The 25,730-nt window shown below is 41.8% G+C and overlaps 1 protein-coding gene across 1 annotated transcript in view; it reads left to right on the top strand.

Annotated features, from left to right (window-relative positions):
- Positions 1-25,730, top strand: part of TANC1 (tetratricopeptide repeat, ankyrin repeat and coiled-coil containing 1) — a 331,867-nt gene that overhangs the window by 237,067 nt on the left and 69,070 nt on the right. The window contains exons 7-9 of the mRNA XM_023730416.1: positions 6,890-7,020; positions 8,069-8,255; positions 22,504-22,767. Of these exons, the coding sequence (XP_023586184.1) occupies positions 6,890-7,020; positions 8,069-8,255; positions 22,504-22,767 (582 nt within the window). The remainder of the gene's footprint in view (positions 1-6,889; positions 7,021-8,068; positions 8,256-22,503; positions 22,768-25,730) is intronic.

Consider the following 25,730-nt stretch of genomic DNA (forward strand, 5'->3'; position numbering starts at 1 on the left):
TTGCTGAGTTCTTTATCTCTTCATTTGATGTTTTAGGGTTTCAGGATTGTTGTTTTCTCTGTTTGGCTTAGTTTTTCGGATCTTTGCTGTGGAGGGACAGCGTGGTGCTTCTGCCTAGAGCGCCATTTAGCCGGAAGTCCAAGTTTGTTTGTTTTTAATAAAAGATTGAATTTAACACAATCATATACTTAAGGGAAAGCTTCTCAAAGTGTGGGCTGTGGATTCCTAGGCATTCCCAAGATCCTCTCAGGGCTTCCTGAGGTCAAATTTCTTTTCATAATAATACTAAGAAGTTATTTCTGTTTCTCCTGTATTGACATTACATTGATCATGCAAAAGCAATTTTGGGTAAAACTGCTGGTGTCTAGTACACATCAAGGCGGGGCACCATCTCTACCTAGTGCTCATTGTATTCTTCACCACGTACACTCATGCTCAAAAAGAAGAGCTTACCAAAGAATATCCTTGACGAAGCACTAAAAATAATGAATATTAAATCTTGACCTTTGGGTACCAACTTTTTCAGTATTCTTTGTGATGAAATGCAAGTGTGCAAAGAACACATCTGCATGCTAAAATATGGTTGTCTCAAGGTAAAGCTCTTGTGTGTGTGTTTGAGTTGCAAGCTGACCTAGTCATGGGACATCATTTTTACTTGACAGAATGATTGACAGTGATGATTCAGAATTAGGTATTTGGTACACATTTTTTTGAAAAGGAGCAAAATGAGCCTGTCACTTCAATTTAAAACAAACAAAAACCTGACAGTATTTGTTGCCAGTGATAAAATTTGACCTTTCAAGATTTTGGGGGAATTTCAATCTGTCACTTTGAGCTTTTGATGATTTCTCTAGACTTTGCAGTTGAGATCTCTGGTGTTATTAATGAATATGAAATTCTGATATTGTGTAATAAAATGTGTCAACATTTGCAAGATCTATAAAACTAATGTTTTTCAAATGACCCAATGCATGATGTTACAAAATGTTGCGTGGGTAGAAGATCCATTGAAAGTACAAGACAAACCACTGGATTTTCCTGTGACAATAAAGAAAGTTCATTGATATGGTTTCAGATTCAACATTGGAACTAACCTTTATGAAATTGCTACTTGTCAAGTTTTGGTGAGGTTTCAAAGCAGAGTATCTGTAAATAAATGAAAACACTCCTCCCTTTCCCAACTACCTATTTGTCTGAGGCTGCATTTTTTCCACATGCTTCAACCAAAAGAATATATCACAACAGATTGAATACAGAAGCAAATATGAGAATTTAGTTGTCTTCTATTGAATCAGACATTAAAGATGTTTACAAAAATGTAAAACAATGCTATTCTTCTTACTAACTTTTAAAATTGAAAATGCAGCTATTTTTCATTAAAAATATTGTTTGTTAACATGTAGTATTTTATTATTATTTAATAAAATTAATATGTGTTTTAAAAATTCTTAGTTTTAAGTTCTAGTGTACAATAAGTAGTAATAGATATATAACCTATATAAACCAAAAGTCTTCGGAGTCCTCATTAATTTTTAAGAGTGGGTCCTGAGACCAAAAAGTTTGAGGACCTCTGGCTTAGAGGAAGCAAAAGAAGAGAGGGAGAAAATAACAACAGAGATGAGAAAATCGATCCAGAACTCTGATAGCTGTCTAGTGGAGATGAGGACTTAGAGCTAAGTGGTAGTAAGACTGAAGAGAAAAAGGCTAATTCAGGAGACATTTTGAAGGAATAAATGGAAAGGCTTGGTGACAATTTCAGTATAGAGGTGAATGAGATGAAAAGTTTAAAAATAACTTGTAAGATGACTGTGTTTTAGTATTGCAGACTAAGAACCAATAACTGACAGAAGCAGAGCAGACTCTTGGATAGATGCTCATCTATAAATGCTATCTTTGGAGATTCAGGGAGGAGGGAATGGTGATGGTGGAGGAGAAGGAGCAGCCAGGAAGAAATGGGAAAATGCTTGTAAATAGAAGTCAAGGCAACAAGGCATTCAGCAAGAAGCAGGTCATGGATAGGTAGAGGTAAGGGGGAGGGCCTGTCTCATTTAACAGACTTGAGAAGTACTATCCTGGATACTGATACTAAGTCAGTTGTTCAAGGTCTCATAATGAGTGAATGGTCAAACACTGTCAGCGATGCCCAGTGCTCCTTAAAGTTTGAGGAGGGTGAAGGTGGAGAAAGGGCTTCAGTTTATGGAATGATCATTGGTAATCTCCAGAGATCTCCACAGTTCCAGTAGAGTCTGGCTTTAGGAGAGGGAGATGAAAGCAGTAAGTACAGCCAAACTGGAACATTTTTGGTTGGTGTTATGGATTGAATTGTGTCCCCAAAAAATATGTGTCAACTTGCCTAGGCCATGGTTCCCAGTATTGTGTGATTGTCCATCATTTTGTCATCTGATAAGATTTTTCTATTTTTTGTAAATCCTATCTCTATGATGTTACTGAGGTGGGATTAGCGGCAATTATGGTAATGAGGCAGGACTCAGTCTGCAAGATTAGGTTGAGTCTTAAGTCAGTCTCTTGAGATATAAAAGAGAGAAGCCAGTGGAGAGGAGAGGAACTTCCTGCCACCAAGAAAGCAGAAAGCAGAACCAGGAGCAGAGTGTGTCTTTTGGACCTGGGGGTCCCTGTGCTGAGAAACTCCTAGACTCAGGGGAAGGTTGATGACAAGGACCTTCTCCCAGAGCCGACAGAGAGAGAAAGCCTTCCCCTGGAGCTAGCACCCTGAATTCGGACTTCTAGCCTCCTAGACTAGAAGAGAGAATAAACTTCTCTTTGTTAAAGCTATCCACTTGTGATATTTCTGTTTTAGCAGCACTAGTTAACTAAGACAGTTGGTAATCAGAAAAAGGGAATTTGTTGTCTTTAAATACTTTAGAAAAAGTGATGTAAGGCAGAAAAATTACAAGAAGAAAGCTTTTTTTAGGTAAGAGATATATAAGCATATCGAATGTAGACATGAATCTGTGAGAACCAGAAAATGAAATACTAGTGAGGAAGTGTGGACTTTTGCTGTTAAAGGTGATACAAATAATGATAATTTTGGTACAGCATTTGTGTTTCTAAGGTGTTTCCCACACGTTATTGTTTTTGAGCCTCACAGCATCTGTGAGAAGTGGGTTATGACTACTTCATGATGAGGAAATTGAAGTGCAACAGTGTAGGGGGTCCAGAATAGCTTTGATGTGGAGAACATTCTTTCTTCAGAGACTGTAGGTAAGGTGAGAGGATGATTATAAGGGCACCAGTATGTTTGAAGTTGAAGTGGAGATAATTGGGGAGCTGGTCATCTTATGGACTGTAGCTAAGTGCTTGTTGCCCCAAACATGGTCCCACAGGCTCTGAATTGCTAAAAGGAGGCAGGAAGGAAGTGATGCAAGAAATTCCCTTTACCTTTGCCCCATGTAATAGCCTTCCACAATGAGGGAGATAACCGGGTATTCCATGAAAACGTTGTTGGGAGGAGTATCGCTCTCTATCTGCCTAGTAGATTCCTAGGGAATGTGAGGCCAATTACTTTCTCAACTCCAAATATTGCCAGCATAAATTCTTGGGATTTTAAATCCACGAAATATAAAGTGTTGGTAAGGCATGAGGTCTTTCTTCCCTCCAACCCCTATCCTCACTGAAAATAGACCCTTTGTTTAGAGTGGCTTGTTAGAATTTGATATGGAGGTCAATTTGGAGTAATTATTAGCTTAAAGAAAATCATATCTGGCTGTTAAAATCTCAGTATTTGGTGTATGACCATGGAAGTAGAAACACATTTCTGTTTCAGTCATGTGTACCGGTGTAAATTCCCAGGCATCTCATCTCTCTCAAAATGGTGCTGTCACAATTCACCCAGGGGTCCTTCTGCCAGAATGACAAGTTCAGTGAGAGAAAGCTCTGTGCATTAGGGAAGGAAGGATGTGGATGACTTGACATGGATTAAGGAATCAGACTGACGGGGACATTCAAAGGGAAGGTAGCTAGAATGACATTTTAGAAGAAAGAATAACATGAAAAGACAGTTGGGAAGCCTTTGAAAGAAATAGAATTGCAGTGGCTTATGGATGCAAAATAAAGAATCTTTGCTACAATGCTTAGGGGACACTCAGTTTCTGTTAAGGGTGATGAAAAAAATTCAGAAATGGTGATGGTTGAATAACATGATGAACATATTTTATGTCACTGAACTGTAGATGGGAAGATAGTTGAAATGGCAAATGTTTTGTTACCTATAGAAAAAAGTTTGCTCATTAACCCAAAGTTGGGAAAGGGTTTGGAACTTTGGTAGCAGCAAGTCCAGGATGAATAGTTAGGAGAAGAGTTAATCATGAATTTGGGTGTATCTTTTTCAATTCAGCCATTAAACATGGAATTTGCCACTGTTCTCCAAACTCTCTGAAGGGGGCAGGTTTGGATAACTAGTTGTTTTGGGATTTTTTGTTTGTTTACATGAAAGCTCTGTAGAATCTGGGGTGTCTGCAGATGCAGTGCGGAGACAGCAGCGACTTTGCTGGGGGTGCTAACTATGCAGGACCTACCGAGGTGCCAGGCGTCTGTGCGGGCCTTGTTTGTTGTCAGGGTAAATTTCATGGCAGCCAAGCTTGTGCAGCTGCTCTCTGCCTCCACAACAGCTGCCAGCTGGGAGTAGTTTCTGGCTCTTTCCCCAGAGTGTTTCAGGTTGAACCAGAAGCTAGACATTCTGGGGCATAGTCACAATTGGGTAGCAGTACAGAGATTGTTTCAAAAGGAAACAGCGGGTGTGTAGAAGAGAAACTGCTGAGTTCTGTCCCCTCACCGACTTCTTCCCCTTCCATCTGCAGCCTGTTCTCTCGCTCTAGTCCGGCTGCCACCCAAGATAAAACAGTTGCCCTGCCTGAGCCTGGGTAGGGCTTGGGGCAAGGGAGGGGAACGGGGTAGAGGGAGGGCAGGTACTGATCCTGTTCTGAAGTGGTTCAGCCCTTAGGTGTGCCCGGGCTGTGCTGACTTGGTTTGGTTCCTGCCTTCCTTTCCCAAATGCCCAGGTACCTTGAGACTCAAAATGTGGTTTGAGGTCCCTGGTGGGAAGGGTGTCTCTGTAGAGTGTCTTTGGGGGTATGGTTGACCTGCCCTGGGGTGTCTCCCTTCCCCCATGCTGGCTTGGAGCCACTGTCCCTTCTTGTTACGAGTCTAACTCGAATGATCCAGAAACATCAAGGCTCTCACTCTAGAACAGTCAAGTCTTTCCGCTGCAGTTCTCTAGAGCAACTAAAAACCATCTGTGCTTGCAAACAGCTCTTCTCGTTCCAAACATCAGGAGCTTCTGAGAGCAAGCAAGGCATGGGGTACTTTTCCTTCCTTGAAAATACTGCTGCCGTCCTGGGAGCATGACTTAGCAAAACTGAACTGTGAGTGAGGATAATACAGATGGACTTTGCTTATTTTTATTTTCACTGTTCCTAACAAAAGGCAAAGTTAGCACTGAACTTAGTTGGTGATATTGTAGCTCAAAAGTGACATCACTGTTTCGTTATTCTTTCCTCAGTTTTTTTCCTACTACTCTTATCTATTATCTGCAACTTTTCACATCTAGGGAAAATACGCCCATATGTGTACTACGTATGTAGGTACCTAGACGATTAACAAAAAATAAGAAACCATTAAAATGAGGATTGTTTTATTGGTTGCATGTTGTTTTTAACTTTTCTTAACTTTTGTAGCACAGTTTTCTTTACCTCATCCCCTAAAGGATGCTGATTTAAAAAATGTAAGAGAAGTGTTAGGATGGTGTGGTTATCAATTTGTTTGTCAACCATAATTAAGTACCCTTAGGCTTTTGGATACAAGATTAATCTACAGCTCAACATTTGAATCAAATTCAGCAAAAAAAAAAAAAAAAAAACTCTTAAAGGCAAAAATCCAGATAATCAAACTTAGGGAGAACCTGAGAAAGAAAAGGCTTCCAAATGTGTCTGTGACCTTCCCATCAAATGTGCTTCATCATTACTGTGGATCATCCTGAGAACGCAGCCCAATTTTTCTACATCTCTGCACAGAGGACAGTGTATTACTGGGTCTTGTCTCTTGGAACAGGTGTCCCTGGGTAGTGCAGACAGTTAATGCACTCGGCTGCTAACCAAAAGATTGGAGGTTCAAGTTCACCCAGAGGTGCCTCAGAAGAAAGGCCTGGTGATCTACTTCCAAAAAATCAGCCATTGAAAACCCTATGGAGCACAGTTCGACTCTGACACACATGGGGTTGCCATGAGTTGAAATCGGCTCAACGATAACTGGTTATCTCTTGGGACATATTTCACTGGGATTTAAATTTTTTATTTCAGTGTAGATTCTCTATGATGGACCCTTGAGTGGGAATCCTGGTTTTCACTTTCACTGCTCTGGGATATGCACAAGAGGTTTTCTACCAAGCTAGTTGTGTTCCTGTCTTGTTTAATAAGAGCTTGGATTTCACTTTTACCCCAGCATCTAAATAAGCTGGATTTCTGCCTTCTTGCCACTTGGGTTTTACTTTATTTCAGTCTCCTATGAGTACTGACCACAGAGTTCTTTAAGGGTAAGATGAAGGGTAGGTCTTTTCTACTTTTTGTGTCTGACATACCTGTTTTTTACATGACATGGGAATAGAAATTGCCATCAGATACTGACACTGTGCTTTTCTGGTTCAGGTCAAATATTTCACCCTTTGCACTTTGAGTTTCTGTTTTATTGTTTTCTTAACCTGATACAACTTCTTAATTAGAATGTGCTGCTAGAGCATAGGCAGCATTGTCAAACTTTGTCCATTTTATAAAAATACACAAAAGCCCCAGACAAGCAGCTATAGTGCCAACTCATCCAGATGCGATACTGAAATCCCCTAGAGGGCCATCTTCATTGTTTTCTTTCTTTGTTCCAGAAGCAAAGGCCGATAATGAGCCGAGCTGTTCACCGGCAGCTCAAGAACTGTTGACAAGGCTGGGATTTTTACTGGGAGAAGGGATCCCGAGTGCCACACACATAACCATTGAAGAAAAAAATGAAACCATGGTAATGTCTGAGGGAGAGACTGCATTTCATACCTGCCCAGAGGATGAATGAAGTGCTAGCCCTCTTCTTCCCCTCCTTGAGTGAGGAAGTCATTGTTCGGTCAAATGAGTTCCCGGCTGTTGTGTACTGAAATCCATTTCAACAGTTTGTTTCTGAGGTTTTGCACTGGGGAGGTGGGGAGAAGCAGAAGGGAGCAAAATTTAAGAAAATGTCCACGTTAACCTTGTTACTGCCTACTCACTACCCGGAGAATAGTGGCTAAATGAATTAAAGTGGCTGAAAGAATTCCTTAGTGATGCTGCTGCTTTTATCTTTATAGCACTGTTCTTTTCATCTGGCTTCTTTGGGATGTGCTCTCCTGTGCTTTTTTAGCTGTTGAGGTTTTGGAGGGTCAGTGGGGTGAGGAAAAGATTTATAGGAGACGAGGCAGAGATGATCAGATGGCTCATCATTCGGGAGAGCACTCCCCTGTCCTAGAGCACAGCAGCATGGCCCACCCCTGCCTTCTCACAGGTGTGTGCATTTGAATAGCAGTGAGGGGCTGGAACATCTGCCCCTAGAGGGTCTCTGGGAGGGTACCTTGCATTGATTGAGATTGCAGTGGCCACCAGTCTCCTTCCTCTGACTGCAGAGCCCATAAATCTTCAGGAATTGAATCAAGTTGCAGAGCTCGTGATACATTACCAAAACAGAGTTCCCAGGTTTTCAGTTCAGAGGTCAAATAACCCATTTGTCTTCTGCAGACTTTAAATGAAAGGAAGCCTGCCTGTTTGCCATTTCTGTTTTACAAATGTGCATTCCCACTAAATTATTCCTAAGACTGCCCTTACGGTAAAAAAAAAAAATCACACAGGAGGGGAGAAGAACAAAGGTATTTCTCTTTTAAAACTTGGAAGACCATATGTCTATTCAAGCACCATAGATTTTAGAAGCTCTTTTCAAGTTTCCTTTGTTTTAGGTTCATTGTTTTGATGTCAAAAGCAAAAGAACGTGTTGAAGCGTCCTGGTAAGCCGTGCTAACTAACTACTCGTTCCATTCGTCTTGCAGTGCACAGCTCCTAGCCAAGGGATCAGTCCTTGCTCCACACTAACAAGCAGCACAGCGTCTCCTAGCACCGATAGCCCCTGCTCAACCTTGAATAGCTGTGTCAGCAAGACGGCAGCCACCAAAAGTCCCTGTGAGACCATTAGCAGCCCTAGTTCCACCCTGGAAAGCAAGGACAGTGGAATTATAGGTAAGAAGCACACTGCTCGGTAATGGAATGGCTTAGCGCATGGCAGCTGGCGCGTTAACCAGGCATTTCTCTAAGAGGATTTGTAGAGTGGTCTGTGAAGGTTGCCATGCCATTGCCTGCCCTTTTTTTGAGTACGGCACTGGCTTCGCGTGCAGCATTGGCTTTTAAATTCCTTGATGCTTATTTTACAACTCTGTGCTCGTTGGGTAAAACCTTTCCAGATCAGAGCTGCCCTGTGCAATTATAGAAATCTTCCGTATTCACCAACTAACTCCACTTGTTGGGGACAGGGTCTTACTGGGACATATAGCAGGACAATAAAATCTTACATATTTAGAAGGCTTCTAAACTCAATCTCAGGGTTATTTTCCCCATAAGAGTTCAGGCATTTGTTCTTTAGAGTTTCTTATAATGGGATCTAACCACTGCGTTGATGCCAGGGTTTCCCAAGGGTGCCCTCCCTGTGCCCCCGCACACCCTCACACACACAGCAGGTGAGGTGGTAAAGAGACATGAGTTCTAGTCCTGACTCTTATGCTGATTAGCCAGGTAGCATCAGCAACATTAATGAACTTTTCCGCACACTCCTTTCCCTGTTTATAAAGGTAAGGATTTGGACTAAATCAGTGCTTACCGGTCCCATGTGTGCATTAGAACCATTCAGGGAACGTGTTAAGAACCCTTACTTTTAGATCCCATTCCAGACAGACTGGGTCCACATTTCTGGAGGTGATCCTGGGTCTCTGGGTTTCTCACGTGTCCAGATTGGTGCCTGCTGGGCTTGTTCAGGTCCTCCCCTGCTCTACAGTTGTATTAATCATGGAGCTGTGCTGAACCATTCAGCTCCATCCATTTTGCTGAGTTACCCACATGTCTTTGAGGGATATTTTACATTTTATTATGGACTAAGACCCCACTTAAATCACATAAATATGTAAAGCACATGGAATGGCATCCACGCTCCTTATTTTCTTCAGTCACCAGCAATGTCTTTCAAGTGTAATTTGAAAAAACCAAGTGACAGGTTTGTTAGGTTTGTGTTCAGAAAGTCTGTGAGATTCCCAGGAGTGGATTTTTCGGGTCTGGTGTAATCCTTGCCATGGCTCCATGGGGGCCCCTCAGCTTAAGGAAGGTAGCCTCTTTTCCCAGTTTTCACTTTGATCAGGATCTTTAGTGGTTCTGAGTTTTTGTTTTGTTTCATCTGCTTTATTGAGATATAATTCATACACTACAAGATTCACTCATTTAAATCATCTGGATGATTTTTAGTTTAGTCACGGAGCTGTGTAACCACAATGTAATTTTAGAACATTTCATCACCCCCCAAAAGGAAACCCTGTAGCCATTAGAAGTCAGTCGCCATTTCCCTTAATAGTCCCCAGTCCTAGGTGCCTGCTGATCTACTTTCTTTCTCTATAGAGTAGCCTCTTCTGGGCATTGCATATAAATGGTTGGCTGAACTTTTCATAGCAAGCTTAAATTCTTTTCTCTCAACTTCAAGGCCTTCCAGTGAGCTTATTCTACTAATTCCCTGTTCTCATCTTACCCTGTTTCCCACCTGCTATTTAGTCTAGTGTGATTAATTTTTTTCCGGTCTTCTTTTCTCAGACTCTGGCTCTTTCTGGGCTGTCCACAGTTAATATTAGTGTTACTAATTCTGTACTGGCCAGATGACTTTCTTCACTGCATTCTTAGCTCTTCTGAAATTTTGCATCCTCTAGAGAGTTTATGTTCCTTCAAGGAGCTGGCTAGTGTTACACATTTTTTTTTTTACAGACTTTTTATTGTATGTTCTGGCATTGACATTATAAGCCTCTGAGTATAATCAAGTCAGCTTCTTGTTTTGACAGTTATAAACTTTTTCAGTAACAGAACCACCCATATTCATTCATTCATTCATGCCCACCTCTCTCTCTAATTGAGATGCAGTGCTATAAATTTAAAAGTTTTCCAAACAGGGGAGAGCAAAGGTGCTGGGTTAGTTTTCTGTACTGTCAATGAACGTTTGAGCTGCAGGAATATGGAGGCTCTTAATTAGTACTTGATATAAAATTTGTTGTTGTTAGTTGTCAAGTTGGCTCCGACTCATGGTAACCCCATGTACAACAGGAGGAAACAGTGCCTGGTCCTGTACCATCCATGTGATGCGGGCATGCTTGAGTCCATTGTGGCCACTGTGTATTTTGAGTGCCTTCCAACCTACGGGGTTCATCTTCCTGCACTACGTTGGATAGTGTTCTTTTGTGATCCATAGGGTTTTCATTGGCTAATTTTTGGAATTAGATGGCTAGACCTTTCTTCCTAGTCTGTCTTAGTCTGGAAGTATCACTAAAACCTGTCTACCATGGGTGACCCTCCTGGTATTTGAAATACTGGTGGTATAGCTTCCAGCATTGTAGCAACATGCAAGTCACCACAGTATGACAAAATGATAGATAGGTAGTGGTGATTTAAAATGGTCCCACCCAATCTCAGACTGATTAAAAAAAAATCCATCAAGTCAATTCTGACTCATAGCAACCCCAAAGGACAGAGTAGAACTGCCCCATAGGGTTTCCAAGGAGCGACTGGTGGATTCAAACTGCCGATGTTTTGGTTAGCAGCCTGATAGCCTGAGCTCTTAACCACTGTGCCACCAGGGCTTCTCAGACTGGTTAGTCCCCCATTAATGCTCCCCATAGCACCTCATATTTTTCTTCAATATACTTATTCTAATTTTATTATTTAACATTGTCTTCATATGGGCAGAGATCCCATCTATATTATTTCATCTGTCTCCCTAGTTCCTAGCACAGTGTTGGGAATGAGAAAGAGAATTATTGCTACTTTCGAGTTGCATCAAAGGAGTTGGTTGGTAAAGAAGCTATGCAGGATTCTCATTCCAAGTTGGCTTTATCAAATCTTTTATCGTCATCCTGTATTTAAGCTCTGTCTTGTAATTAAAGTGGTACATTTCATGTCATTGGGGCTGCTTTTCTGTCCTTGGCTCAAGCCAACATGTTCCCTCAGCTGAGCATGAGAGTTGGCAACATTTGAGGTGAAAGAGGGAGGAGTTAGGAAATGATGAGTAAGTCCTGTTTTACAGAAGACCCCCAGCTTCTGGAGATCATGGTTCTTGCTGCATTAGCTGTTCTCCTGCAGGGAGGAGGGGAACACTATGCTGATGATAACATTCCTCTTTTCCCTTCCAAGACCTGTGGAATTAGAACCTTTTGCCAGGGGATTCACAGAGGTGTGGTAGGGAGGAGAAGGAAAAGAAGTCTAAGTATTTCCTCTCCATGCAGACTGTAACCACAAGTCTTTGAAGAGGCAGGAGTGGTGGGGTCAGAGGAGGGAAAGAGCTTCCTTTAAATCAACACAGGGCGTGTAGGTTCCGTTGTCTCTCAGGGAGCAGGTAGCTGTGACTCAGCTGTGATTAGCAGGGGATGGGAGGTGCTTTTTCTGCCTGAAGAACATGCCTGTTTTAATAAAATGTAGCCTGGGAATAGAAACCTTTGGGCATCTTAAGTGTTTAACAGAGTAGAATTTTCAAGAACACCGGGAGCCTAGTGAGCAGAGATGAGAGTGAGATACCTTGGCTTCCTGCTGTGGAAGGCCTGACCACTGCTTGTAGAAAGGCTGGTTAGAATCCATGTTCCAAATTACATAGGGCCTGGAGAAGGGAGGAAGAGGCTTTCCATTTAATTTTCTGTTTTAAGAAGTTGAGGATTTGTCAACCAATAGTTTGGGGGTTGAAACGGAAGAGGTTTTGGGCCAGTGTAATGTGCACAAAGCTGATGTGACGCGTTGTAAGTTTCGGGGTACAATCAACTCCCTTACAGGGCTCAGATCAGTGTTCCATATACATTATTAGCAGAGTTATTTAGGGCATTTAGAGAAAATTCCAAACAATACTAGCCCATCCTTAAAAATTCCTGGGCCTCCCTTACTATTTAAGCTGATTTCCGTCATGCTGATTAATTTAAATAGTGTTGGCCAGCAGATACAGGGAAGAGAAGCTGTGTTTCTGCATGCCCGGGCAGCCCTCTCGGACTGTCATGGGTGCCCTGCCTGTGTTATGCTTCCATTGATTTTGACATATTTAGGTGAACAGAATTTTCTTTTTAGGATCTGCTTAGTAGGAGAAAGGACAGGCTAGAGACCATTAGAAAACTTGACATTCAGGAGGAGGGATGAATAGATGGAACAGAAGACTCTTTAGGGCAGTGAAACTATTCTGTATGGTACTATAATGGTGGACACATGGCATGCATTTGTCAAAACCCATAGTACATCACAGACCGACCCCTAATGGCAACTGTGGACTTAAGTTAATAACTGTGTGTTGATGTTGGTTCATTAATTGTAACAAATGTATCTCAGGAATGCAAGATGTTAATAGAAATAATGTGCAGGGGGTTGAAGGTACATGGGACTCTGTTTTCTGCACAATTTTCTGTAAATCTAAAACTGTTCTAAAAAATGAAGACTGCTAAGAAAAAATTGATTGGCCCTCTTGCAGCCTTTCTCTCTGGAGGCCGGGGCTTAGTAGAACCTTCCCCTCCCTGGTCCGACTTTATTATGTAGTCGAGAGGGGAGTCCCACTTCATCCTATTTCAGAAGGTTCAAGTTCTTCCGACATAAATGTCTTCGGAAGTATAATAATTCTGTCATGTAGAAATACAGTCTAAGCTGGATGAGATTAACTGAATTCCCTATGAATATCTTATTTTTTTAAGTAAAGTTCCTTATTCTTTAGATATTAAAGTCATTGGCATTACTTAGCAGTTAGTGTCTGATTTTCAAATTTGTGATGTGAAAACCTTCTAAATGTGAAACCCAGCTGTAGCCAATCACCATAAAGTAACTTCTCAATTATCTTGCTTAGAAAAGAAAAACTTGATAAAGAAGAATCTTTTAAAGGTGTTTCCTCCATGCTTGAGAAAAAATTTTTTCTTAATGACACTCCCTTGTTGGATATACCTTGTTTCTAGCTGTTATAAATGGAAACTGTAACCTGTATTAATTACTCTCAGCTTAGAAAAAAGAAAGTATGTGTATTTGTTGGAATGTGAGTGAAAATCAGTCTGACCAAAAAAGACATCATTGAAAATAGGGTTTTTTAAGACACTTTTTGAGTTAAGCATATTGTTTGTTTGTTATTTATATCCATATCATAATAAATACATTACATATATGTATATGTACATATGTTGTTATTAGCTGCAGTCGAGTTGATTCTGACTCATAACAACCCTGTGGGACTGAGTAGAACTCTGCCTCATAGGGCTTCCTAAACTGTAATCTTTACAGAAGCAGATCACCAGGTCTTTTCTCCCTTGGAGTGCTGGGTGGGTTCGAATCACTGACCTTTCAGTTAACAGCCAAGCACTTAACTATTGCACCACCAGGGCTCCTTATATATATGTAAAACCAAACCCACTGCTGTTGAGTCGATTCAGACTCATAGTGACCCTATAGGACAGAGTAGAACTGCCTCATAGGGTTTCCAAGGTTTCAGTCTTTATGGAAGCACATTATCACATCTTTCTTCCAAGGAGAGGCTTTTGGGTTTAAACCTCCAGCCTTTTGGTTAGCAGCTAAGAGATGAGCGTTGCACCACCAGGGCTTCTTTATATGCGTGCATGCATGCAAACATACATACATGTATAAAACCTGTTGTCACTGAGTCTGTTCCAACTCATAACAACACTACAGGACAGAGTAGAACTGCTCCATAGGTTTTCCAAGGCTGTAAATCTTTACAGAGGCAGACTGCTGCATCTTTCTCTTGTGGAGCAGCTGGTGGGTTCAAACAGCAGACCTTTCAGTTAGCAGCCAAGTGCTTAAGCACTGTGCCACAAGGGCTCCTTGTATATATGTATATACACATATTTAAGAAAATGGGCCACTTCTCCATTTAGGAGGAAAGAGAGTGGAGATTGAATGAGGAGAAACAAACAAAAACCAGATTTCCTATCAAGACTGAAAACAAAAACAAGAACAAAATCTTTCCTGTCTATTAATGGTAGATGTGCCAAGGAGAAAGACTTCAAATGTAGCAATTAGAAAAATTCTGGCTGAGGGAGGGGCCCCATTAAAAGTTAGTCATACTGTCCATTTCTTTCCTCTTGTATCTGCTTTTACCTGCTGAAACTTATAGTCCCCAAAGTATTTGCTTAGTGTCTTGAGTCTGTTTCCTTTTGAGAGTGGCTGATGGCGTGTGGCTAGCTCCATAAAGGGAGAACTCTGCTCAGCCAACTGGGTGGTAGCCGCCTTTTCTCCCCCTCGGCAAGTCTGCCATCTGCCTGCCGGCTCCCCAGCACCAGAGCTGGAACTCATGAGCCACCACATTCCACCACGTTCCACCAGGCCAGGTAGCTTTCAGGATGACTCAGTGCACAGAATTTGAAAAGGGTAAGCTGTGAACTTCTAGGCTCTTCTTGCTGCTGCCTTTGGCTTGCGTTTTATTTTCTTCCTGCTTGGTTTTAAGCTAAGAGGCTGGTATAAATTTAGACAGTGGAATACCTTCACAGAAACATTCTTCCTGCAGAAGTGGCTTGCAGTGAAATACTGGACGCTTGGTTAGTATCCTGCTGGTGCTTGCTAGAGTTTAATAATATTTGTTTTTCTTCACAGTTGCTTGGGACATAAAAAAAAAAGTTTTCATGGACTAACTTGCATCTTCCCTTGGCTCTATTCCCCCTCCAAGGGTTGTAAAATGAAAGTGATTCCAGAGGTAGTTTGAGATGTTTTATTTCCTGGACTTTGTGTTCCAGCTGAGATGATCAGATGAAGAAGCCCAAAAAAGATGCATCAATTGTGTTTTATTTTCTTTTTTAACTTGTTGTAAATCCGACCATTTCTGTCTTATGCTCATGCTGCTTTCTTGCACCTGTATCGCCCAGCTTGCTACCAAATTGAGATGCTTTTAAAATTGATTTGGTAATAACTATTTAGAGTGTTTCAAATCTACTTTAATATTCATCTTGCTACATTGCCTGCAATTTAAAAAATCATTCTTAATTATAGAAGCTCTGTTTATCTCTTGGGTAAAGGAGGAAAATTTTTCTTTACATATATAATTCGGTAATAGACTTAATTTGAGGAAAAAAATCCTCATGATGATTTGAGTCAGCAGAGCTCCTGCTATACTTTCATTCCGACTGTAGTTGGATTCTCCAGGCTGTGCTGTTGGTTTAACAAGTGTTTATTGGCACTTACAGTGTACCAGGCATACATTTGCTTGGTACCGAGACAGTAACATTAAGGCACAGTGTCTGTTTTCAAATTTTATCCACCAGTGGAATCAAACAGTGGTGTCCTGTTCCATGGAAGATCTGGGCAATTTTAAATTGCTGAAAAGAGTTTAAAACATAGTTATGACTGACACCTTTGATGGAAGAGGTATGTTGTAAGTGCGTAGGAATACCAACCACTAATTGTGCCGTAAGGAGCCCTGGTGCGGCAACAGTTAAGCAATTGACTGCTAAACTGAAAGGCTGACAGTTTGAACCCACCCAGTGGCTCTGTGGGAAAAAGACCTGGTGATCTGCTTTTGTAAAGATGACAACCTAGAAAACCCTGTGGGGCAATTCCACTCTGTTACATGGGGTCACTACGAGTTGAATCAACTCAACAGCACCCAGTAACAACAACAACAACAAAATAGTGCCATGTGCCCTTTTCCACTTGGAAAAGAATCCGGTGCTCCTTAGAGTCATTGGAGTTGTCAAAAGCCCCAGTGTCTATGCATTCTGTGTAGAGATTATGTCACACTTCACCAAAACCCCATGTCACATGCTATTGCTAGAAAACTTAAATATTTCAGTCCAGAGGTTTTTCTCTGAAAGCTGTCCCTGCTGTGTCAGACCGAGTTTGGGCAGTGTGGCTGAGCAAGGCGGGCTCTCCTGCCCTCCCCTCTCCACCTCCCTGCCCCTTCTGAAATCCCAGGGCCTGGTGAATCGTGCTGTGACTGCATGGCTCAGGCCCCTGGCCTTGCTGCATGTCATAGCAGAGCACACCTTACGCAACATGAGTGAGCCCTGAGCTGGAGATTTGGTACAGAGATCTGTCTGTCACAATCCAAAGTACAGGATTCCCAGTGCAAAGCCAGAAGGGGAGCGGGACCTGCAGCACGTTAGACAGGGCTGACCAGAAATCCAGGCTGTTGTTCGTGGGCAAGTTCCAGAAAGAGAAGCCAGAAAGTCCCCTGGAGCCGGAGGTAATTCAGGCCGCCCTCCCTGTGGCATTCTCTTTGGCATTCTGGAAGAGGGCAAGTTAGCATGAGTACCTTCACAGGAACCCTCTTCTTGTTAGGCTGGGGAGGTTAAAAGTTGTGACTCCAGGTGAGCCCCAGACTCTGTTCTCTCTGGAGTTTGTTGGTTTGGCAGGGCAGGCACAGGGCTAGGAGCGGGGCGGAGGGAGAAGCCCAGTCTCGTCTTTCTGATGAGAAGGGTTTAATGCACGCTGGTTTCATGCATGCGGTCTTTCCCTGCATCACTCGGGGGAATCCAAAATATGGCATGTTGGCACAAACCACTGTTAGATGTGAGGTGTAAATGCGAAGGAGAGGAGCGAAACCTTCAATCAGGTGAAGAGGATAGGGTATTTGTCACATTGCTTCCTCCTCTCTTCTCTTTGATCTTCTCCTTTTCTCTTTTAGATTTTTGTTTCTGTGAAACCCCTTTTCTGAAGTTGTTGGTGATCTTAGGTCAAAGAGGGCAGTAGCTACAGCAGTTGGGTTTTCTTTTTTAGTCACTTCTTCCTGTCTTCTATTTTTATAAGCAGCCATATGTTCCTTTCTTTGTTTGATCTTTAATTTATTGGTCCAGTGCTTTAACTTTTAAACTCTTCCTGTCAACCATTAAACTGAATATGGAAGTTTAAATTTTTTTATTTTTCGCGAGGTGTATGAGGAGAAAAACATTCTTGAGTTTCAGGATATATGAGGCATTTTACATATGCCCTCGCATCTCATTTTCTCCACAACCCAGAGAAGGACAGACTATTCTCTTTATAGAGTCCTCGCTTTGAAAATGGAGTATTAAAGACAATTTATGGAGTGCTTGAAGAAAATTTTAGTTTGTTTTTCTCATTCTTCAAAAATGTATATTTCTGTGTATGTTTTATATTATAATATATTAGAGTAGCACAGGTACATAATTTCTAAATACATATATTTACGATGCATGCTCAGATTTTTCTAATAGTGTTGCACGGTCAGAATAGTTTTTAGAGCATCATTCTACAGCACAGCTTGAGACGGTGTGGGGCTTTCCTGCCCATTGGGTTGATATGGGGACTAAGTGAGTTGAGATACAATAAGGGCTTAGAACAAAGCCCAGCACATAGTAAGCACTAGTATAACACTCATGTTGCTGCTGTTGTTAGGTGCCGTTGAGTCAGTTCTGACTCATCGCGACCCTGTGTACAACAGAACGAAACACTGCCCGTTCCTGTGCCATCCTCACAATTGTTGCTATGTTTGAGCCCATTGTTGCAGCCACTGTGTCAATCCATCTCATTGAGGGTCTTCCTCTTTTTTAACTAACTCTCTACTTTACCAAGCATGATGTCCCTCTCCAGGGACAGGTCCCTCCTGATAACATGTCCAAAGTATGTGAGGTGAAGTCTTAACCATCTTCCCTTCTGATCTGAGGAGCATTCTGGCTGTACTTCTTCCAGTACAGATTTGTTTATTCTTTTGGCAGCCTGTGGTGTATTCAATATTCTTCGCCAGCATCATAATTCAAAGGCATCAGTTCTTCTTTGGTCTTCCTTATTCATTGTGTAGCTTTCACATGTGTATGCGGTGATTGAAGATACCATGGCCTGAGTCAGGTGCACCTTAGTCCTCAAGGTGACATCTTTCCTTTTTAACACTTGGAAGTCTTCTGCAGCAGATTTGGCCAGTGTAGCGCGTTGTTTGATTTCTTGATCACTGCTTCCATGGGCATTGATTGTGGATCCAAGTAAAATGAAACCCTTGACAACTTCAGTCTTTTCTCTGTTTATCATAATGTTGAAGGTGGCTGGGATAATTTAAGTAGGAGTTTGAATTTCTATTAGCTTGGAAGAAAAATAAATATTTTTGAGTAGTTTGTCATTTAGTGTAAGAACAGCTTTCTCTTTCTTGGAGACCGTGGTGCTGCCCTATTTGATGTGGTTCTTGGTTTGCTGGGAAACAAACTGTGGCCTTATCTGCCCCGCTGGATCTGCTTCAGGGCCTGATCGGAGCTGAGCTGAGATGAAAGCACTCTGGCTGTGCTTAAAGCTGTGTGGGCTGGATCTGGTATTGGATCACAGAGAGGGATAGTTGTGAAGCAGGGAAATCTCAGTGGGGCGTCCTCTGTGGACAGGCGCGTGGCTTCAGAGCTGCTCGCCTGCCTACCTCTCAGAGCTGTGGTGGGTGGACGGTGGAGTGCCTTTCTTAGGTGAACTTCAGAAAGGCAGTCTGGAGGGCTGCTGCTTCTTTCTTCATCACTAGAGAGTGGCCTGCTTGCAAGTACTGACTTTATAATACCCTCCTTTTAAAATGACTACCCATCTGGGACTTCTCTTCCCAGCTACTGTTCTGTAGCTGGAGGCCTTCCTCCCCCACCTATTTTCCTTTTTCCCCTGCCAGGGCCTGAAAGTTTCCACTCATCAAGTCCTGGGCACCTGCTATTACACAGTGAGAAGTGGGTTCCCTGCAATCCACGAGCCCTTCCTAGGCTTTCCCTGCTTTCCTCAGCTGCTTCCCAGGACCCCAGGACCTGCTTTGGGTGCCATTACTTGCAGTAGGAAGCTAAGAGGTTTGAGTCCCTGTTCCTACTGCTTGCAGTCCAAGTTAGGACTCAGATCCTTGGTGGTTCGGTTCTCCTGCGTGTCTGTGGCACTTGATGCATCTGTTGTTAGCTGCCATCGAGTTGGCCCCTGACTTAACCCTTGTGACAACCCCATGAACAACGGAGTGAAACTCTGCCTTGTTCCGTGCCATCCCCATGATTGATTGAGGATGGAGCATTGTGATCCATAGGGTTTTCATTTCATGGACTGCTTTTTGGAAGTAGGTTGCCAGGCCTTTCTTCCTAGTCTGTCTTAGTCTGGAATCTTCACTGAAATCTGTTCAGCATCATAGCAACATGCAAGCCTTCAGAGACAGACAGAGACAGATGGGTGGTGGCTATACATGAGATGCGTTGGCTAGGAATTGAACCTGGGTCTTCCACGTGGAAGGCGAGAATTCTGCCACTGAATCCTGTGGTACTTAAGGAAAGCAAATGAGGAAAAATATCACTTCGACTTTATTTTTCAGTTTAAGAATATGTGCCCCTAAATAAAACAACCACAACAGTAAAACCAATCAAATCACCCTTACCTCCTAGTTGAGAACTTTTCTCTTAACTTCGACATTGAGGTAGCCTAGGAAGCTAACCAATTACAACACGTCTCCGGGAAAAACATTGTGAGTTCCAAACAGTGAGCTTATAAATAAAGGTTTGTAACACAGTCTGTGTTACAGGACTGCCTGTATTTTATGCACATAACTTATTCACAAGGTTACCATTAATAATTTATTAGCATTAATAACCAATAATCTCATTAATAAATTAGTGTTTTTGTAAAGCACTTAGCACAGTGCCTGGCATATAGTAAACCTTCAGTAAACATTAGCTCTGCTATTAACCGTCATCGGCGTTTTTAGGATGGAAAGAGTCACATTTGTTATACTTATGCTCATATAAAGAAATAAATTAAAAAGTATAATGAAGGCTGTGATTTGAATCCAGCAAGTTGGCAAGGAGGGTTAATACTGTTGATAGAACACTTGGAAGTCCTAGGAGCAATGACAGACACCAGAAGAAGTGATGGGCCATGCCTCTAATCAGCTTACCCTTTGGCTAGAGACATAATGCTGACAGTCTTGAACTGATAATAATGAGGTTAATTGTAGTGTCTCTGACCACAGTGGAATTGAAGTTTGTTCATTTGCTCATCCATTCAATAAGCAAAGCATTTATTGAGCACCTACTAGGTGTATAGAAAGGAAAGAGATCAGCTTGTGTTAGATGCTGTTAACATTCAGCACGCAGGTGGGACATTTGAACAGGAGAACTGGGGGATAGGTTCAGGCTGGAGCATGGGGAGTAAAGACCATCTTAGAATTAATGACAAGGTGCCCTGCAGTCACAGTGAGGAAATTCTTTTGTCTTTTGATTACTTCTGAACCTGAAAGATCATTGTAAAAAAGAAACAAAACAAAACCCTTCAGGCTTTTGATGTAAATAACTGACTCCATTTGAGCTAATTCACCAGCCTGTTGATAAGGCGTATGTCAACATAGTGTGTTGATAATGCAGCTTAATTCAGGCAGCTGGAGTCTGAATGTGCTCAGCTAGGTGTACTCCCGTTTAACAGGGTTGCAGTTAAAGGCCTGGGCTGCTAGAACCAAATAGAGAACACAAAGGGATCATTGGACATGGCCTCTGTTCTCAAGGACGCTGGCAGGATTCCAGGGCAGTGTCAGGTCAGTGGCACATTGTGAGTGGCCCGGTGACCTCTGGTTGCAAGCGGATCATGTGTGGCTCAGCATCTTCAAATTAGAGGTGGCTGTTCATAGACACTAGGTAGGGTTAGGATTGCTTCTTTCTTCCATTATACTCCACCTGCTCTTTTGTCAAGATGCCTAGAAAAGGCTGTTTTCATTCCCCACCCCCACCCCGTTTTTTTTTTTCTCCAGTGCTGGTTTTCTTTCTTTGAGCTTAACTTTTCATTCTGCAGTATACTTCCCGTGCTGGTACTTTTGCTGCACTGATTACATAGAGGTATTCCATTCTGTGCCACTGAAAAAAATAATATAAAGCCAGTTTCTCTGGATCATCTTGAACAGATATTATAAAGTTTAAGGATCAAATTTTCTGCTCGACTTGTGTTGTTGTTAAGTGACATCGAGTTGGTTCCAACTCATAGTGACCCCATATACGACAGAATGAAACACTGCCCGGTCCTGCACAATCCTCACAATCGTTGCAATGTTTGAAACCATTGTTGCAGCCACTATGTCGATCCATCTTGTTGAGGGTCTTCCTCTTTTTTGCTGACCCTCTACTTTACCAAGCATGATGTCCTTCTCTAGGGACTGGTCCCTTCTGATAACATGTCCAAAGTACGTGAGACAGAGTGTCACCACCCCCTTGCTTCTAAGGAGCATTCTGGCTGTACTTCTTCCAAGACAGATTTGTTTGTTCTTCTGGCAGTCCACGGTATATTCAGTATTCCTCACCAACATCACAGTTTAAAGGCATCAATTCTTCGGTTTTCCCTGTTGATTGTCCGGCTTTCACATTCATATGAGGCAATGGAAAATATTATGGCTTGGGTCAGGTGCACCTTAGCCCTCAGGGTGACATCTTTGCTTTTTAACACTTGAAAGAGGTCTTTTGGAGCAGATTTGCCCAATGCAATACATCATCTGATTTCTTGACTGCTGCTTTCATGGGTGTTGATTGTGGATCCAAGTAAAATGAAATTCTTGACAACTTCAGTATTTTCTCTTTCTATCATGATATTGCTTATTGGTCCAGTTGTGAGGATTTTTTTGCTTTATGTTAAAGTGTAATCCACACTGAAGGCTGTGGTCTTTGATTTTCATCACTAAGTGCTTCAAGTCCCCTTCACTTTCAGCAAGCAAGGTTGTGTCATCTGCATATAGCAGGTTGTAAGTGAGTTCCTCCAGTCTTGATGCTGCATTCTTCTTCGTATAGTCCAGCTTCTCAGATTATTTGCTCAGTATACAGATTGACTTTACAATTGTGTTTTTGCTATTACAGAGTTTCTTTGTTTTTTATGCATTAACCGTTGTGTTTCCTCACCACCACCCCCAATAAGTAAGTGATGTTAATTTGGAAAAGATATTTAAAGGTTCAAAGGGATTTAACAAGATATGAATTGTTTTGCAAGCGATTCATCATTGTTAAAAAGAGGATAGATTATCTGTAAATTACATAGATTTACCATTAATTCTCAGATACTTTTAGATAGCTTTTTCATTTTCATATCAGGATTTTTTTTTCATTCCCTCTAGAGTGATTTAGCTGTTTATTTCCCCTGATAAGCAACATTCTTCTAATTTACCAAAATACACTGTATGCATACTTTGATAAAAATCTGTGTGGACCAGAAAAAACTTTCCATTGGATCATGGGAGGGCAGTGTGTATGTTTTAAATCTCAACAACCCCATCTCTGCCTGGCCTCCTTCAAAGTATTTTGGTCTCTCATTTCAGCCACAATTACAAGTTCATCCGAAAATGATGACCGAAGTGGCTCCAGTTTGGAGTGGAGTAAAGACGGAAGCCTAAGATTGGGGGTTCAGAAGGGAGTGCTTCATGATCGCAGGGCAGATAATTGCTCCCCGGTGGCAGAAGAGGAGACCACTGGGTCAGCAGAGAGCTTGCTGCCCAAAGCTGAATCCTCAGTTGGAGATGGTCCGGTCCCTTATTCTCAGAGCTCCAGCTCGCTAATAATGCCACGGCCCAACTCAGTTGCAGGTAAGGCCTCGCCTCTCAATGAAAGGGTTATCTCACTGGGCCTGAGGTGCTCTGTGTTCACTATCTTCACGTGGTCCAGTGTAACAAGTTGTCGACTGGGACTCTAATCCAGGCACAAGTCAGCTTTGTGTGCTTGGCTCAAACACTTAACTTGGCCAGGCCTCCGTTCACCCACCTGTAAATGTGCTAAGGCTGCACTAAACGGTCTTTAAGCGACCCCTCTGTGCTGGAATTCTGTAAATCTGTGATTTGGGCTATATGGCTCTTTGTGTGTGAGAAGAAGAAAGTACAAAAACTCTCCCCTTAGTTTTTGGTATTTTAAGCCTAAGTAAACTTATGCCTTTTTATTACATCTAAGAAAATATGGGGATTGGTACTTAGAATGAATTGTTAATATTAGCTCTAAGAGTTTCTAATCCAACCTTCAAAGTTATTTTTGTGTAATTGAGTCCCATCATACAGAAACGAAGTAGAATTTCTATATAATTTAGTTGTAATGGAGCTCACAGCTGAAACCATAAACAGCTGGAAGTGAAAGCACTCAGAAGAGGAAATGAAAATGGGCAAGACAGGCTTAGCAAGATATAGCAGCTGGAAGTGCGAGAGGAGGACACAAATGGCTTTGACTGTTGACTGGTCAGGGGGTGGTAGTGGGTGGTCCTCAAGCAAGGAGATTGGCTTCGGGTGGGTAGGGAAAGGAATGCTCTGCCTCTGAGCTGGCATGTCTGGCGTAAGATCTTGAGTTTCTGAACTCCATGCCTTTAGGTTGAATTTAGAGGGGGAAATTGTTATGGTCATTCTTTGTTACTGATGTAGGGCTTAAATTTTCTCCTCTGCAAAGGAAAAGGACCCAGATTCTCTTTTCCTACATTAAAGGATTTTTCTGTAATTTGCTCCTCAGGATGTGTAGGTCACTCTGGTTATTGTTGGGTGGTTTTGTTTTGATTCTTTTCTTTTCTTTTTTTTTTTTAACAATGTAACTCTGAAACAGCTGATAAATAAATCGCTCTAATGGAAAAGTTCTGAGGCACAAGTCTAATTCACTTTCAAAGGAAGTAGATGGCCTTGTTCCAGGAAAGGGATTTGGAATGTCTGCCAGAGAGAAGTACTAGAGAACGTTATGAATATTGAGTGATGATTCCTCCATAAAACTCTGTGTCTTCCCACCGCCATCTCCTCTTTAACATAGTATGTTGCACACATGGCTCTTTAGGTCATAATTACCTAGTTCTGATGAGTGGTTCCTTTGTATTATCCCAGAACCTGACGTCTTTATTGACTTCAACAAATGGCAGACTTGTATTCAACTTAATCAAGCTATTTTAAAATTAGGAAATGCATTAATACATTAATTTTAAGAGTGTTAAAAGCACCCCATTCAGGATTGTGTTTTCTGCCTGATACTCTTTTATGTGCTCTCCTGCTATGTGAAGTGACAGTGGGTGTAAGCTGAGATTTTCCAGGAGACTGCAGTGATTATAGAGCAGGGCTTTCTGATTTCTGCTGTGCTCATTCATTAGCTTTTCTATACATGCTTTTGAGCTAGACCTATGGAATGGGAGGATTTTACCTCTGGATTTGAGCTTGGGCTGCCTGGCCTAATGAGTTTGCTCATTTCTTTGTTGCATATTTTAAAAACTAAAAGCATAATTTTGGAAGGAAAAAGGGAAGCCAGTACCTTATAGTGTCTGTTAACAAGCTAGGAGTCTGGTAGACTCTTCATTGTTGATCCTCCTACCCCAAAGCTGACCCTCCTACCCCAAAGCTAAAAGGGAATGGCAAGATTTTTCAATTTTCATTATAAAGAATAAGACTCAGGTCTACAGCACTATTTGTCTAGTGATTAGAAGGCAGGTTGTTAAACAGGGCAGTGAGCAATGCTCAATAATAAGAAGGAAACCAGTTGGGTTAAAGTAATATGTAAGAGACCATATACTGAAATCTCTTCAAATTATTTGCATGTTAACACAAATAAATTGCCATTTGGTAGGAAGGGTGGTTTGGTGTGTGTGGGCAGAGTAAGGAAGGGTGCTCTGAGGCTGCTAGTCACAGCCTCCCTATGGGACGCAGCCCCTGTAATTGTGCCTGTTGCAAAGAACTCTAGTTGTCTGTTAACTATCTAGTACAGTGAAAATTTTTTGTCAAAGTAAGTTGGTTAGGTTTGGAGATTGTTTGACTCTACAGAGATTTTCTTTGTTAAAGGTGTTTGTTGCGGTGGGATTGATTTGGAATGCTGCTGTTGAGTGTTATTACTGCATCTCACATCAAAATGTATGACACGGGCACCTTTCTCCTTTCTTTTTAAAACAGGATGAGACTCCTTTAAAATTATATCTTAGGTAATCTAGAAGTTGGGTAATTGGATTCCACCAATGTTAACTACTTTTTTTTCTTTTGAAATACTTTCTAATGGATCACAGAGCAGAGTTCAATTTTCCAGGAAAACTACAAACACAGTTATCATCCAATTTTCTTGAAACTCTAACTGGTAATTTCCCTGGACTTATTGGCATTTACCTTTGATAGAAGGGTCCATCCATGACTTACAGTTTCAGCAGATGTTTCTTTTTGCGCCACTTAGAGAAGCCCCCCCTGCTCTATCCCCATCGAGAAACCACTTTCCTGCAGCATCTTGAAAGGTGCTGCTCACCCAGATGTTAGACACCGTGTGTGTGCACAGTAAGTGTATAATTAATTTAACTGTAGAGATGTTAGCAGTAGTTTGATTGCAGCAAGCAATTATTGCTTTGCCTATGATTTTTCTTGGCTCTGAATATTGTTTAGGATTTGGAAAGCATTTATTGTTAAATATGACAGTGAGTCTGATTCTTCTGGTAATGTCCAAGACTCAACTATAGGCAGAAGGTGGTCCCTGCCACCTGCTCTGGGTAGGTGGGGATGACCTGCATGCGTAGCTAAGCAGCTGAAATTTCATTGCTCTGATTCTAGTGTTTTTATCAGTG

The sequence above is a fragment of the Trichechus manatus genome, unplaced genomic scaffold (genome assembly GCF_000243295.1).
Source record: "Trichechus manatus latirostris isolate Lorelei unplaced genomic scaffold, TriManLat1.0 scaffold00036, whole genome shotgun sequence".
Lineage (NCBI taxonomy): Eukaryota > Metazoa > Chordata > Mammalia > Sirenia > Trichechidae > Trichechus > Trichechus manatus.